Source organism: Ramularia collo-cygni (assembly GCF_900074925.1).
Source record: "Ramularia collo-cygni strain URUG2 genome assembly, contig: RCC_scaffold13, whole genome shotgun sequence".
NCBI lineage: Eukaryota > Fungi > Ascomycota > Dothideomycetes > Mycosphaerellales > Mycosphaerellaceae > Ramularia > Ramularia collo-cygni.
In genome coordinates, this window is record NW_019716267.1 from 331,256 (window position 1) to 343,332 (window position 12,077).

General features: G+C 50.6%; 3 protein-coding genes; 1 reads left to right on the top strand and 2 right to left on the bottom strand.

The window, feature by feature from the left end:
- Nucleotides 1-1,364: 1,364 nt before the first annotated feature.
- Nucleotides 1,365-3,330, top strand: RCC_08050 (probable deoxyribodipyrimidine photo-lyase PHR; the record flags this gene model as incomplete). XM_023773302.1 has 2 exons in its annotated part: nucleotides 1,365-1,700; nucleotides 1,807-3,330. The coding sequence occupies 2 exons, from the start codon at nucleotides 1,365-1,367 to the stop codon at nucleotides 3,328-3,330; spliced, it is 1,860 nt and encodes a 619-aa protein (XP_023629070.1).
- A 2,667-nt stretch (nucleotides 3,331-5,997) lies between these two features.
- RCC_08051 (related to suppressor of cs mutant of sua7) lies at nucleotides 5,998-6,966 on the bottom strand (the record flags this gene model as incomplete). The annotated part of the gene is made up of 1 exon (XM_023773303.1): nucleotides 5,998-6,966. The coding sequence occupies one exon, from the start codon at nucleotides 6,964-6,966 to the stop codon at nucleotides 5,998-6,000; it is 969 nt and encodes a 322-aa protein (XP_023629071.1).
- Nucleotides 6,967-9,378: 2,412 nt separating this feature from the next.
- Nucleotides 9,379-9,732, bottom strand: RCC_08052 (uncharacterized protein; the record flags this gene model as incomplete). XM_023773304.1 has 2 exons in its annotated part: nucleotides 9,379-9,428; nucleotides 9,492-9,732. The coding sequence occupies 2 exons, from the start codon at nucleotides 9,730-9,732 to the stop codon at nucleotides 9,379-9,381; spliced, it is 291 nt and encodes a 96-aa protein (XP_023629072.1).
- Between the last annotated feature and the right edge of the window lie 2,345 nt (nucleotides 9,733-12,077).

Sequence of the window (12,077 nt, forward strand, 5' to 3'; positions counted from 1 at the left end):
TGCCAACGTTACTGACTTGCAGGAGGCTGAAATGACGTCGCCCAAGGTCTTGGGAMTATTTCTCCACTTGACCTCCAGGAGAAGTCTGGATAAAAACCAACATGAGTCGACTTGGGTCTGCGTGCGTGGTTGCTTCAGAGTCTACAACTTTATAAGACCATCTTAATAAACAACGGTTCCGACCGATGATCTCTGGCGGTGCGTATGCTGATCAACGACAAAAAAGTGTGATGAGGTGTACATACACTTTCTTCGACCCCCTCGTCAGGTACATGTACGTACCCTTTTTTTCCTGCCGCCCACATGCTTGCCTCGAGGAACTACTGTAGGAACAGTGGTTCCCACATGCGTTCGCCGCTGCACACCTTATTACTTTCATATATTTGTTCGGTGCCGACCGCTGCAGTACCGAGCTTAATAAGGTATGATGAGCCAAACAAACAAAAGTGGGATGGATCATCAAGGGGTAGGGCAGCCCTATGCTTCCATGGATTAGATTTGGTGGGGGGTTTTCTATTATATTCTAGCGGTGTGCGGGTTGTTTGGTCTAGAAGCATTTCTTGTTGGGCACAACAGCGCTTTATCGGAATGGGATAGTGCTTGCTTGCTGGAAAATCGGATATTTCAAATACCTTACCTACGTGTGGTTTGACAGGCGCGTGGGTTTCGATTACCTTTTGCTGTCTTTTGTGTGGAATTTTGTGAAGAGCAAGGTATACTGTGATCGATGGGATGGAGAATTTCGTTACCAACATAAAGTGTAGTGTTGACTTTGTGGAAAGGTTGAAAGCCTGGGATGTGGGAGTTGGTGATGAGCAGGTTGGACGGAAGTTGCCATTTGACGGCAATTGACTTGTTGTAAGGTAGCAATGGAACCATGCTCGTATGATGGTCTTGTGAGATGTATTTTGATTTCTTGAACAATGCCTCGACTGAGGTGGCCGATAAAAKGGATTGGGAGATGCCGTTACGGTTCGTGTCGATGTCAGTGTGTTGTTCTGGCAAGTCAGGGAGGTTCTAATGTGTTTAATGTAACCTGGAATCATATGGAGCAGCGTGTTTATAATCTCCGACTCTTCGCTTCCCGAAGATCTAGATTCTTCACGATGACCAGGCTATCCCTCCAAGCATGAAGAGAGGGAAGCCTTGTGTGGCTCGCTGAGTGTCATGCTCGATATGACATTATCGACGTAGTAACGTCGACAACAAGGTACCATCACTACCCAAACCCTAACCCTGGCAAGAATAGAGATCCTCGGAAAATTGATGATGACGTTGATATCTGGCGTCGGCGATCGCGCCTCGCGTTTCCCGCCCTCCAGTCTTCCTTGCATTGATTGAATCCCCGAACACTTCCAAACCCTATGCGGTTCTTCATACGACAAAGTCCACTGTACACCCTCTCCAGCCCCATCGTCCTTCGTCGGAGCATCGCAACAATGCCTTCCATCAAACGAAAAGCGACGTCTCCAGTTCGACCCTCTCCCAGCAAGAAACGCGCAACGACCTCACCAAAACCTGCCGCAAATGGATTCGATCATTCCCGTCCTGAAGAACAACATGGAATTGTGCAGCGAGAATTCTATCCGGCGGAGATGAGCAATGAGAGATGTGCGCAATACAATAATAATGAGATTCCTCGGCCGGTTGAAGTTCTCAATGCGGCTCTTTTGAAAACCAAAGGTGCTCGAGAGAGTATGGTGAGTACAGGACAAGAGGGATTGAACGATGAGTTGGATTAAAGAACCTCCATGCAGGTACGCCTTTGATGTACGAGACGCTGCTGACCTTTTACCCCTTCTCCAGTCAGGAGGACAATGCGTGGTCCACTGGTTCAAACGCGATCTGCGAATCTCAGACAACAGAGCTCTCAGCGCTGCGAKCAAGAAAGCGAAAGAGTTGGGAGTACCTCTTATCACGGTGTTTATTGTCAGCCCGCAGGATTATCAGGCGCATTTGACGAGTGCTGTGAGGGTGGACTTTGAGTCGAGGACTTTGGAAATCATGCAGAAAGATCTGGCAGAGAGGGACATTCCATTGTATACGACCACAGTGGAGAAGAGGAAGGAGGGAGTGAGTTTCTTGCTGCAAAAGTGTCAGGAGTGGGGTGCAAAACATTTATTCTGCAACATGGAGTATGAGGTTGATGAGCTACGGCGAGAGGCTGATCTAGTCGTCAAGGGGGTGGAAAAGAGTGTAGCTGTGGATGTCCTGCACGATGATGTGGTCGTTGCGCCTGGAGATCTCAAAAGCGGTGCAGGGAAACAGTACTCTGTCTACTCTCCTTGGTATAAAGCCTGGGTCAGACATGTCCACGAACATCCCCATCTCCTGGACGAATCCCCTCTCCCCGAATCGAATCCGTCCAGTGCCAGGAAGACTTTTGCATCCCTCTTCGAAACACCAATCGCTTCCGCACCTCCCAACAAATCTCTGAGCAAWGAGGAAAGAGAGAAGTTCCTCCATCTCTGGCCTGCAGGCGAGCATGCTGCCAAACAGCGCCTCTCGCGCTTCATCGAGGAGAAAGTGAAAGCCTACAAAGACACCCGCAATCTTCCCGCACTAAACTCAACATCCTTGCTATCAGTCCACTACTCCACCGGAACACTCGCAGCACGAACCGCAATCCGCGCAGCCCGAGACGCCAACTCCAGCAAAAGTCTCGATGCTGGCAATCAAGGCATCATGACCTGGATCTCGGAAATTGCATGGCGAGACTTTTACAAGCACGTTCTTGTGCACTGGCCGTACGTTTGCATGCACAAGCCTTTTAAATACGAATACTCGGATATCGAATGGGAGTACAATGCCTCTCAATTCGAGGCTTGGTGTGAAGGACGAACCGGCTTTCCCATCGTTGATGCGGCCATGCGACAGATGAAGCAGATTGGCTGGATGCATAATCGTCTCCGGATGGTCGTTGGTTGCTTTCTCGCCAAAGACTTGCTACTGGATTGGCGCATGGGAGAGAAGTTCTTCATGGAAAGTCTCATCGACGGCGACTTTGCGAGCAATAACGGCGGATGGGGATTCTCTGCCAGCACGGGCGTGGACCCTCAACCTTACTTTCGCATCTTCAACCCACTACTACAGAGTGAGAAATTCGATGCCGATGGAGCATTCATCAGGAAGTGGGTGCCGGAGTTGAAAGATGTGCAGGGTAAGGCGATTCATGATCCTTATGGGAGGAAAGCCGGAGCACAGGCTGCGAAGGCGGGATATCCCAAGCCGATTGTTGATCATAAGGAGGCGAGGACGAGGGCTTTGGAGAGGTATAAGGGTGGATTGGGGAGGGCTACGGCTAATGTTGGGGGTGGTGTGCATAATTGAACTCGAAGGAGTGGAGGATGCTACCATGCCGGAATGCCTGAGTATGCCTCTGCGTGAGCTGGCTCGCAAAGGTATCTTAAACCGTCTCTACGAATCTGGGCGGGTTGGACGAAGGATGGTTGGCTCAAAGGCAGTAGCAGATCACCTCCCGTGCTTCGGTGCAGTGGCCTCGTCGCAGAATTAGCCATATCGGACAATACGAATGACGATACGAATAGTATTCGAACGTGAGCGAACCAAAAGACCATGCCTACCTTCTTATTACATAGTGTTCTTGCCGTGTGTGAATGCGTACTAAATTTAGGTCACATTAATTTACGGGACTTCGGAGGTGAGCCCGGAGAATATGCTGCACCACAACCCAATGCCACCACACCCATCATGCATTTCCACATCAATGGCCAAGTCGTCGAAGGTGACAATAGGTCTCTTTTGTCTGACTCCCGAACACGATGGAAAAGTCGACAGCAGCGTGCTTCATCGGCCGCCTCAAAGAATGAGAGCGTGAACGGGACGAGCGCAAGCAGCGAGCAGCAGGCRCCCTTACTTACACTTCCTGACGAGCTTTTGACAATCATCGTGGAGAAAGTTCTGGAGCCAACACGGGAGCTAGCGCTCCTTGGGATCACATTTGACTCATTCCCTGGAGTAAAACAAAATCAACTCAGGACTTTACGCCGCACTCACAGATGCTTCAGCAATCTCAGATTCATCAACTCCCACCTAGTCGCTGCCGTCAAGTTTCATGTCGAGCTCCAGGAATTGAGGGAGCTTAACATTAGTCTGGCTCGCTTGGGACCATCTGTTCGAAGAATCTGTCTTGAGCACAATCAGGCATGGGCAGATGAAAGGCCCACGAAGGAGGAACATTGGAACGAACTGAACGTCACAACTGCTCAGATCAACACCGCTCTGGCTGTTGGACAGATGAAAGCTGCTCTGCTTGAAATCATGAAGAAATTGCCGAATCTTTGCCAGCTCCAACTTGGTACCGGACGGGGCTGTGACCATGAGCTTGATACACCCCAGATCCATTTCAACGACGAAGACCAGCCACCTTTCTGGAATCGAGATCTCGGCCCGTTTAATGAAACGATCTTGTCTCTTGGTTTGGACTGTGTGGTGGCTGCAAAGTTGCGACTGAAAGAGTTCTCCTTCGTACTGGTCACCAACCGAGAGCTGGCTTGGAAAGAGATTCCCGGCTGGCTGACAGTGGATCTTAGCGAGCTTGAGACACTGAGTATTTTAATCGGCTTCCGTACCCACAGAGCCCCTCAGCCGCAGCCATCTGCCGAAGACGACAGACGGTTCATGCTACAGGCCACACCCAACATCATTGATCTCATAAAACGCACGGCGGCTACACTTCAGAATCTCAGCATCGATTACACAGCCTTCATCTTTGGCCATCAGCTAGAAAGCTTCCCGACAATGTCGCGGCTGTCAACATTGAAGTTGGTAGATGTCACCATCGACGCTCATTCCTTCGACATCTGGCTCTCGAAATGTCCTCTACTGAGTTCACTCATTCTTTCCGACGTCGGCATTAGAGGAGGCCATGGATTCCAGCACTGGCGTCCATTTTTCGATGCGATCAGGAAGCACTATGGAGGTGGGCAGGGGAGGAGAATGACCATCAACTACGACATTAGTCTAGCATGRCATGATAACCACAGAATGGCATTCGAACATACTATTCCTGATGCTGCCTATGAATATGATGAGGGATGGTGGGGCGATCAACCTGAGCAAGGGGATATTGTGGAGATGTTGTCGAATTATGTTTCTGGGCTGGGTATGTGGAGTGTTGATCCTGGTTGGAGGCCATGGCGGCATCGATGAGGTATACATGGATATGTATGATGAACTTGGACGGGAGAAGAGAGTACGGCAAGGTCTTCCAATCGTTTGCTAAAGGAACACCAAGTTATCGAGCCACACTTTCCAATGAATCCCACATCGACTACCATTTCAAATATGGCGTATATCACAGAAGTACAGCAAAATCTGTCCACTTCTTCAACTCACTCTCCAACGGCGTCGACGGCAAGTAGATAGGATTAGTCCAATTTGCATCTGATGAGAGGTTAGCTAGCTAGCAGATCAAGAGGTTGGTTGGTTGCTGGGTCATACTAAACGACTACATCCTTTCGAAATGTTCTTGGAGGGTGTGAGTATTGAGGATTGCTGCCATGTGAGAAATGCTCCCCTCACCAAGCTTCCACAGAATCTGGCTCATACCATGGAAAGACCTCTACCAAGGTCGCTCTTTGCCGGATGCTTGGWATGGCGATGGAGAGGAATGAGAATGGATGTGTATGTAGGTCATGTACAGAGTCGACAATGAAAGAAGCACCACTCAAATACATGCAGGCACTCCACCACTCCTTCCTCTCAAAGTGTCAGTATGGAGAGGAATGAGAATGGAGGTGGGTGGATGTGCATAATGTGGTAGGGCATGGAGAAGTGCAAAGGGGAAAAGGGTCATTTTCCAAACTGATTGATTTCCATGCTCATGTTGACAGCATTGAAAGGGGATGTAATTTCGCCTCAACTCCTCGCTAAACTTGACTGACCATCCATCCCGGAGGCCGTCATGGGTATCACTTTCACAATACAAGCATGCACGCATGAGGTCTTCTTGACCTACATGTACGCCTCCTGCCTTCAAAACCACGCCAGAGTCCACAAAGCAGGCAACTGCGGCCATCTCTCCTGCCACTCTGCCAGAATCTCAGGAACCCTCTCATCAAAGCCGGCCCTCGCCCCAGCGGCGCCCGCATCGAAGTGATCACTCGCACCATTGTACTCCTTCATGCTCGCCTCGCGCTCCTCCTTGGCAGCGGCGTTCAAGGCATCGGCCAGCTCCAATATGGCGCGGCCACCGACCAATGCCTCCTCGTGGTTATCCTTAATATCCACATTGAAGACGTGCACCGGGCGATTCAGCGGAGAGCCACGAGTCAACAAATCATCGACGACGGCATCCCAGCAGCGCTCCTCGCACGTGATGACTACATCCACCGTGCCAGCTTCCACTCCCATCGCTCCCATGTCGTCTTGGTATTCCTTTTGTGTCGCCCCGCCCGCAGGCTGAGGGGGGTTGTTCCGTGGTCCAACACRGGGAACACCGACCTTCCAATCCTGCCATCGCTCGGGACCCCACTTGACATTCTTATTCCGCTCCAACATGGGCAGGATGCCGTTGGCGCTGTACAATCTTCTGTCCTTGCCGGCGAGCTCGTTGTACATGTCGGCGTAGGAGGTGGAGTTGAAGTGGTAGACGTTGGGTTGAGAGATGGAAGGACCGGGCAGACGGACGAGAGAGCCAGTGCCAAAGGAGATGGTGGGATAGCCCGAGGGGCCTGCCGAGGGGGTCGTCGTGAGTCGCTTGTGGGCTTCCATGCTGCGATTGTTATTCGACGCGCACACGGTGCAGAATTTCAATTTGAAGCCTTCCGAGCCCTGTTCTTCGGGCGTGAGGCTCGAAGGATTGTGCCCGTTGGTGACGCTCTCCTCTCGTGCATCCCCGGCCCCCTCGGGAGTGCCGAAGTTGGTGTTCATCGTCGTGTCCGGGTCCGGGGAGGGCTCCGGGGGTGGTGGAGGAGGAGGAGGACGACGACGAGGGTCCGACATGTCGAAGATTCTGCGGGATCTAGCGGGACGATTCGAAAATCTGTGGGACGCGAGAGATGGATGTGAAGTGACCTCTCGAGATGCTGGATCTTATACTTCTTCAATACTCACCTTGCTAGCGATGATCTGAAGTCGCGACAGCTGCCCAGCTTTCTCACGCGCCGGACCGATCAGCCGATCGCTTCGCCTTCCAATGCCGATATCGATCCTTCTACGGTATACCCTAGTCAACGGCCCAGCATTCTTGCTTTCCTTCAATTTCTCATCAATATTTAGACATGTCCATCATTCTCAAGAAACCCTCCAAGGAACAAATGTGGTGCGAGCGATAGTCCACCTCACTCTTCTGATCCGCAGAAAAATAGCACATGAGAGCCCAGGATGACCGTCTCGCGGCTTCACCGTCTTCCTGTTGATCGAGAAATCTCCCCAGTCCAACAAGAAGGCATCATTCATTCTCCAGAGAGGCCCATGATATTGAGTCAACATACATCAGGTGGAATTCAGAGGTGATGATGGGTTAATGCATCCCTTCTTTCTCTTTCACGTGCTCCCAACTAGAAGACATGCAGAAGGCGATGGCACAACGCTCATGGCAGGTTCACAACATGCGAAATCCACAGGCCTGCATGCGGCGGATGTCTCATGCTCTACGTACTTGGCAGTCTTGATTGGGCTCACTTTGGCCATCACATGCGCACAATCAGAAGACGCCGCTCTGTTACGGTACTATTTCCTTCCTCACGTACAAGAAATCCATGACTCCAGCGCTGAAAGACGACATCTATGTCACTCACGACTCAAGAAACATCAGAGTCAGACCTCAGCGTACCAGAGCCTGCTGCCTTGAAGTTTGAACATTGAGAACAACCTCTTGCTACTACATCGATCCATCGTTAGTCAAAAGGCCTCCTGCGTTCAACAAGATGTCAACTCCTACACAAAGGCCGATCCGGATTGCTCTCTCAATCAAGCACGGAAATCTTGTACGTACTGCTCAGCAATCAAGACCTTGGAGGTAGTAGTAGTTATGTGAGATATAGAGTCTTCGCGACTTCATGAAGCGGAATCACTTGAGAGGTGTAGAGTGAGTATTTGTGACGCCGGGGAAAGGGGCTGAAAACGCCCTGATWCTGTCTCTATCCCTCTGTAAATCTCTCATTCAAGTGTGGAGTTTCTGTTTATATGACTTGTTGTTTAAGAGCTTAGAGGTAGGGATAGTGTTGTGGGATATACTACTCTCTAAGCACTGCCCGGAGCAGTGGAAAAAAAAACGTGTGAGTATTCACAACGCCGGGAAGAAGGGAGCTAAAAGCGCCCGCCTCTTGCTACTTTCTCTCCAAACGTCTCTCATTCAAGTGTGTATCTCTTGTTTATATGGCTTGTTCTCTATGAGCTTAGAGGTAGGGATAGTAGTGTGGGATATACGATTTTGTATGGAGTAACTGCCCGAAGCGGTCGAAATTAAAAAAATGGCGGGTGAGTATTCACGACGCCGGGAAAAAATGAGGTGAAAGCGCCCGCCTCTCGCTACTGTCTCTCTTAATATCTCTCGTTCAAGCGTGTAGTTCTTATCTATACAGCCTGTTATGTACGAGTTCGGAGGTAGATATCGTAATGTGGGATATCGTCTCCCGGGCTTTACAAAGGCGGAATCCCTCAAGAACTACAGGGAAGCTTCACAACGCCAGGGAAAAAGAGCTGAGACCGCTCGACTCTCCTGCCTTCTCTCTAGATATCTCTCATTTCCGCGTGTAGATCTTATCTGTACAACTTGTTATATGTGAGCTCAGAGGTAGGAGTGGTGATGTGGGATGTCGTCTCCTGGGCTTTACAAAGGTGGAATTACTCAAGAAATACAGGTAAGCATTCACAACACCGGGAAAAACAGCTTGAGAACGCTCGACTGTTCTTCTTTCTCTCTAGATATCTCTCATTCAGGCACACGGCTCTTGTATAGAGGGATTGTTATTGAGGAGCTCAGAGGTGGGAGAGATGGTGTGAGATGTCGTCTCTTGGGCTTTATAAAGGCGGGATTCACTTAAGTTCCACAGGTAAGTATTCAGAACGCCGAGAAAAAGAGCTGAGACCGCTCGACTCTCCTTCTTTCTCTCCATCTCTCACTCAATCACGTATTCATCTTTTATTCGTACCGCTTCTTCATCAAGAGCTTGGAGTCAGTGATAGCCGTGAGAGACGCATGCTTTAAAGCCCCATTAGTCGCCATCACCATGTAGCACCAGGTAAACATTCAAAACACAGTGAGGAACAAGTGGAATACGCCTCAGACAGGAACAACATGCTCTCAACAACAAATTCATTCTTCATCTATCGAGGAAGTAATCTCCTCGCTCAGTCCCGCCACCCAAACCCCAAAGCACCCCCCTTCTCGCCAAAAAAAGAAAAAAAAAATCACAACAACATCGTAAACTCCAGGCGCAAATCGTACGCCGTCGCCAACTCTACACATAAAATTAGCCCCCATACACGCAAAGTAAGATAGATGGGAAAGGAACGCAACATACCCTCTTCCACCTCCGCCAACATCCGGCGATACCGCTCCAACTCCTCTCCCCAATGTCCCACCGCGAAATTCGCGGCCACGACCTCCTCCCAGCGGGCCGGAGGGTTTCTCCTGGCCCTGGTGGCGGCCGCCAGGCGGAGTTCCTCGTGGCACTCGGCGATTCTGTCGAGGAGGTCCTCGACCTCGATGCGCAGGCGGTTGATGGCCACCGTCACGGCGACCAGGGCGCGGAGGCGGGGCATGGTGTTGGTGGTGGTGGTGGTGTTGTTGGTGTTGTTGGTGTTGGTGTTGGTGTTGGTGGTGGTGGTGGTGGTGGTGGTGTGTGTGTGTGTGCGTGTGTGTGAGTGTCGCTGAGAGAAGAAGGAAGAAGGAAGAAAGAGAGGGAGTAAGTAAAGTGAGGGTGATTGAGAAAAGTGCACAATAGTTACGTAGGCAGACAGACTCTGGAGCCTAGATTGCATTACTGTCTCTGCTGCAATGCCATTCACAGTACCAGGAGCGCTGCGTGGCACCAGGAATCGTCGACAGCACCAACACTACCGCCACGATGTAGCCCCCAGCGCCCGCGACGGCCTACCACTCGTGCGAGAAGAGCTTGCAGACCTCCGCTACATCTTCACACAGACTCTGTACACGCCCACGCAAGTGCAAGTTCACGGGACAAGTAGTTCTCAGTCTCTGGCTCACGATATCCGGCTCGCGATAACTCGCTACTATGAGAGGACGGCGGTGTGACGGATACGCGTCGAGGTTTGCTTTTGAACTGGAGAGGAGGAAGGAGAACGATTGACGGGGCCTTTGGGAGCGCAATGAAACTTTCTTCTTGCTTGGTCTATTCCCATGTGCGTGATCGTGTTTCAATGCGTGACGCCTGATGTAATGCTGTTTATGATTCACGCCCTCGGTTTTGCTTTGCAGAGCAGAGAATTTGGGGATACGGTCGTACGGCTAGACTGACTCTTTGATCAGAAGAGAAAGTACGAAGGAAGCAGATGCTAGGGTCCGCGGAAAGGGCCTTTCCATTCAAAGCTCCCGTCTCTTGAGGTGGCCTTCGAAACGACAAAAAGAAGCCTCATCAGTGATACGACTGCCTCGATTCGCCTGATAAAATGTCCAAAGACAAACAATGAGCCTCAGCACCTTGGCCTCGACCCCAAGCCCGGCAAGAACGGAAAGTCAAATGAGGATGAAGGGCTGCATGCGGCAGACCACCAGTTTGCAGAGGGTTAATTCAGCACCATGCACCGAGATGTTCTCGACAAACGTCTCCGAATTTCCGATGGAGAGGCCGTTAATAAGGCTGTGATGGTGCGCTGGCTCAGTCGCAGAATGATGGAGCCGGTCGCAAGATCTAATCCGCAATACCCCAACGCCTCGATCAACGACGCTCTTGGATTGGGAGGAGAGATGGATTGTAAGAGCTGGATTGCGGGAGACCATACACAGAATCTATCCATCGCTGGAATGCTAGGATCAGGACCAGGACATGTATCAGAGTTGAATGAGCGATGCACGCCTTTTCACAGTCCCTCATATTCCATCTATCAATGATGATCCCACCATCATTACTCGAAGTAGCACGGATAGCCCGCCAAAAGTCACACCCACAAGATACTGCATCGATTGCAGGACCAGTACCCCGAGATGCCGCATGTATCGCAGAGCCAGCATCAACATCCGCAACTCGGCGGTGTTGAATGTGAATCATCGAGCAGCACCTTCAAAAAGCGAGCAACATGGTTGCAAAGGATAGCCATTTTGCTGCCTACTGGGTGATTGAGACTTTCTTCACTCCTGATGGCTCGCTTTTAATTACTACAGTCTCGACTCTTGATGGCTTGTTCGTCTTGCGGCACGGGATATATCTAGCAGTCGAGCAGTGGAGGGAGGATGAGAGGTCTGCCTCTATGAATTCTAGGACCAGGATGGACGAAGCTTGGGGATTTGTGGATTTGATGATTGAGGCGGTTGTGAAAGGTACTGAAGGCTCTCCGCTGATTGCTTGCTACTCTTGGGTATCACCGCCTCAAAGCTCGACGGGTAGGATTGAGGTGTAGGAGGCTATGCATCCAGGCGGCGGAGTTTCCAACACAAAGATGTAAGACCAGTATGCTTTGATCCCTACAGATGCTATTCTCTCAAGAAGGAAGAGAATGAACCCGGCATCCACATCGTCGAAGGAATCACCGCTTCGGCTGGTATACTGTTCCCACTATGGGTATTAACAGCTCGCGCTTCCGATATACTTCATTGCCAGATCGAGCCTATTCATCCGTCGAAATCTTGGACATCTCCATCCTTGTCTTCTCCACGATTCCATTTCTTGCCTTTTCCCAGGTCCGCAAAAGATCGTACTTATTCTCAACGCCATACAATACACGCCTCTTACGAACAGCCCACGAGATCCCTAGTATCAATCACTGTTCGAACACGTTCCCTTGGACAAAAGTGCTGCAACTGCTTCGGAATTTGGGAGTTGCTCGCGAAGTGATACCAGCCTTTGAATCCTTCAGTTGCCACTCACGACATTCGCTGGAGTTTGTGTTCTTGGAGATGCTTGATATTCTGGCAGTATTCCAAAGACACG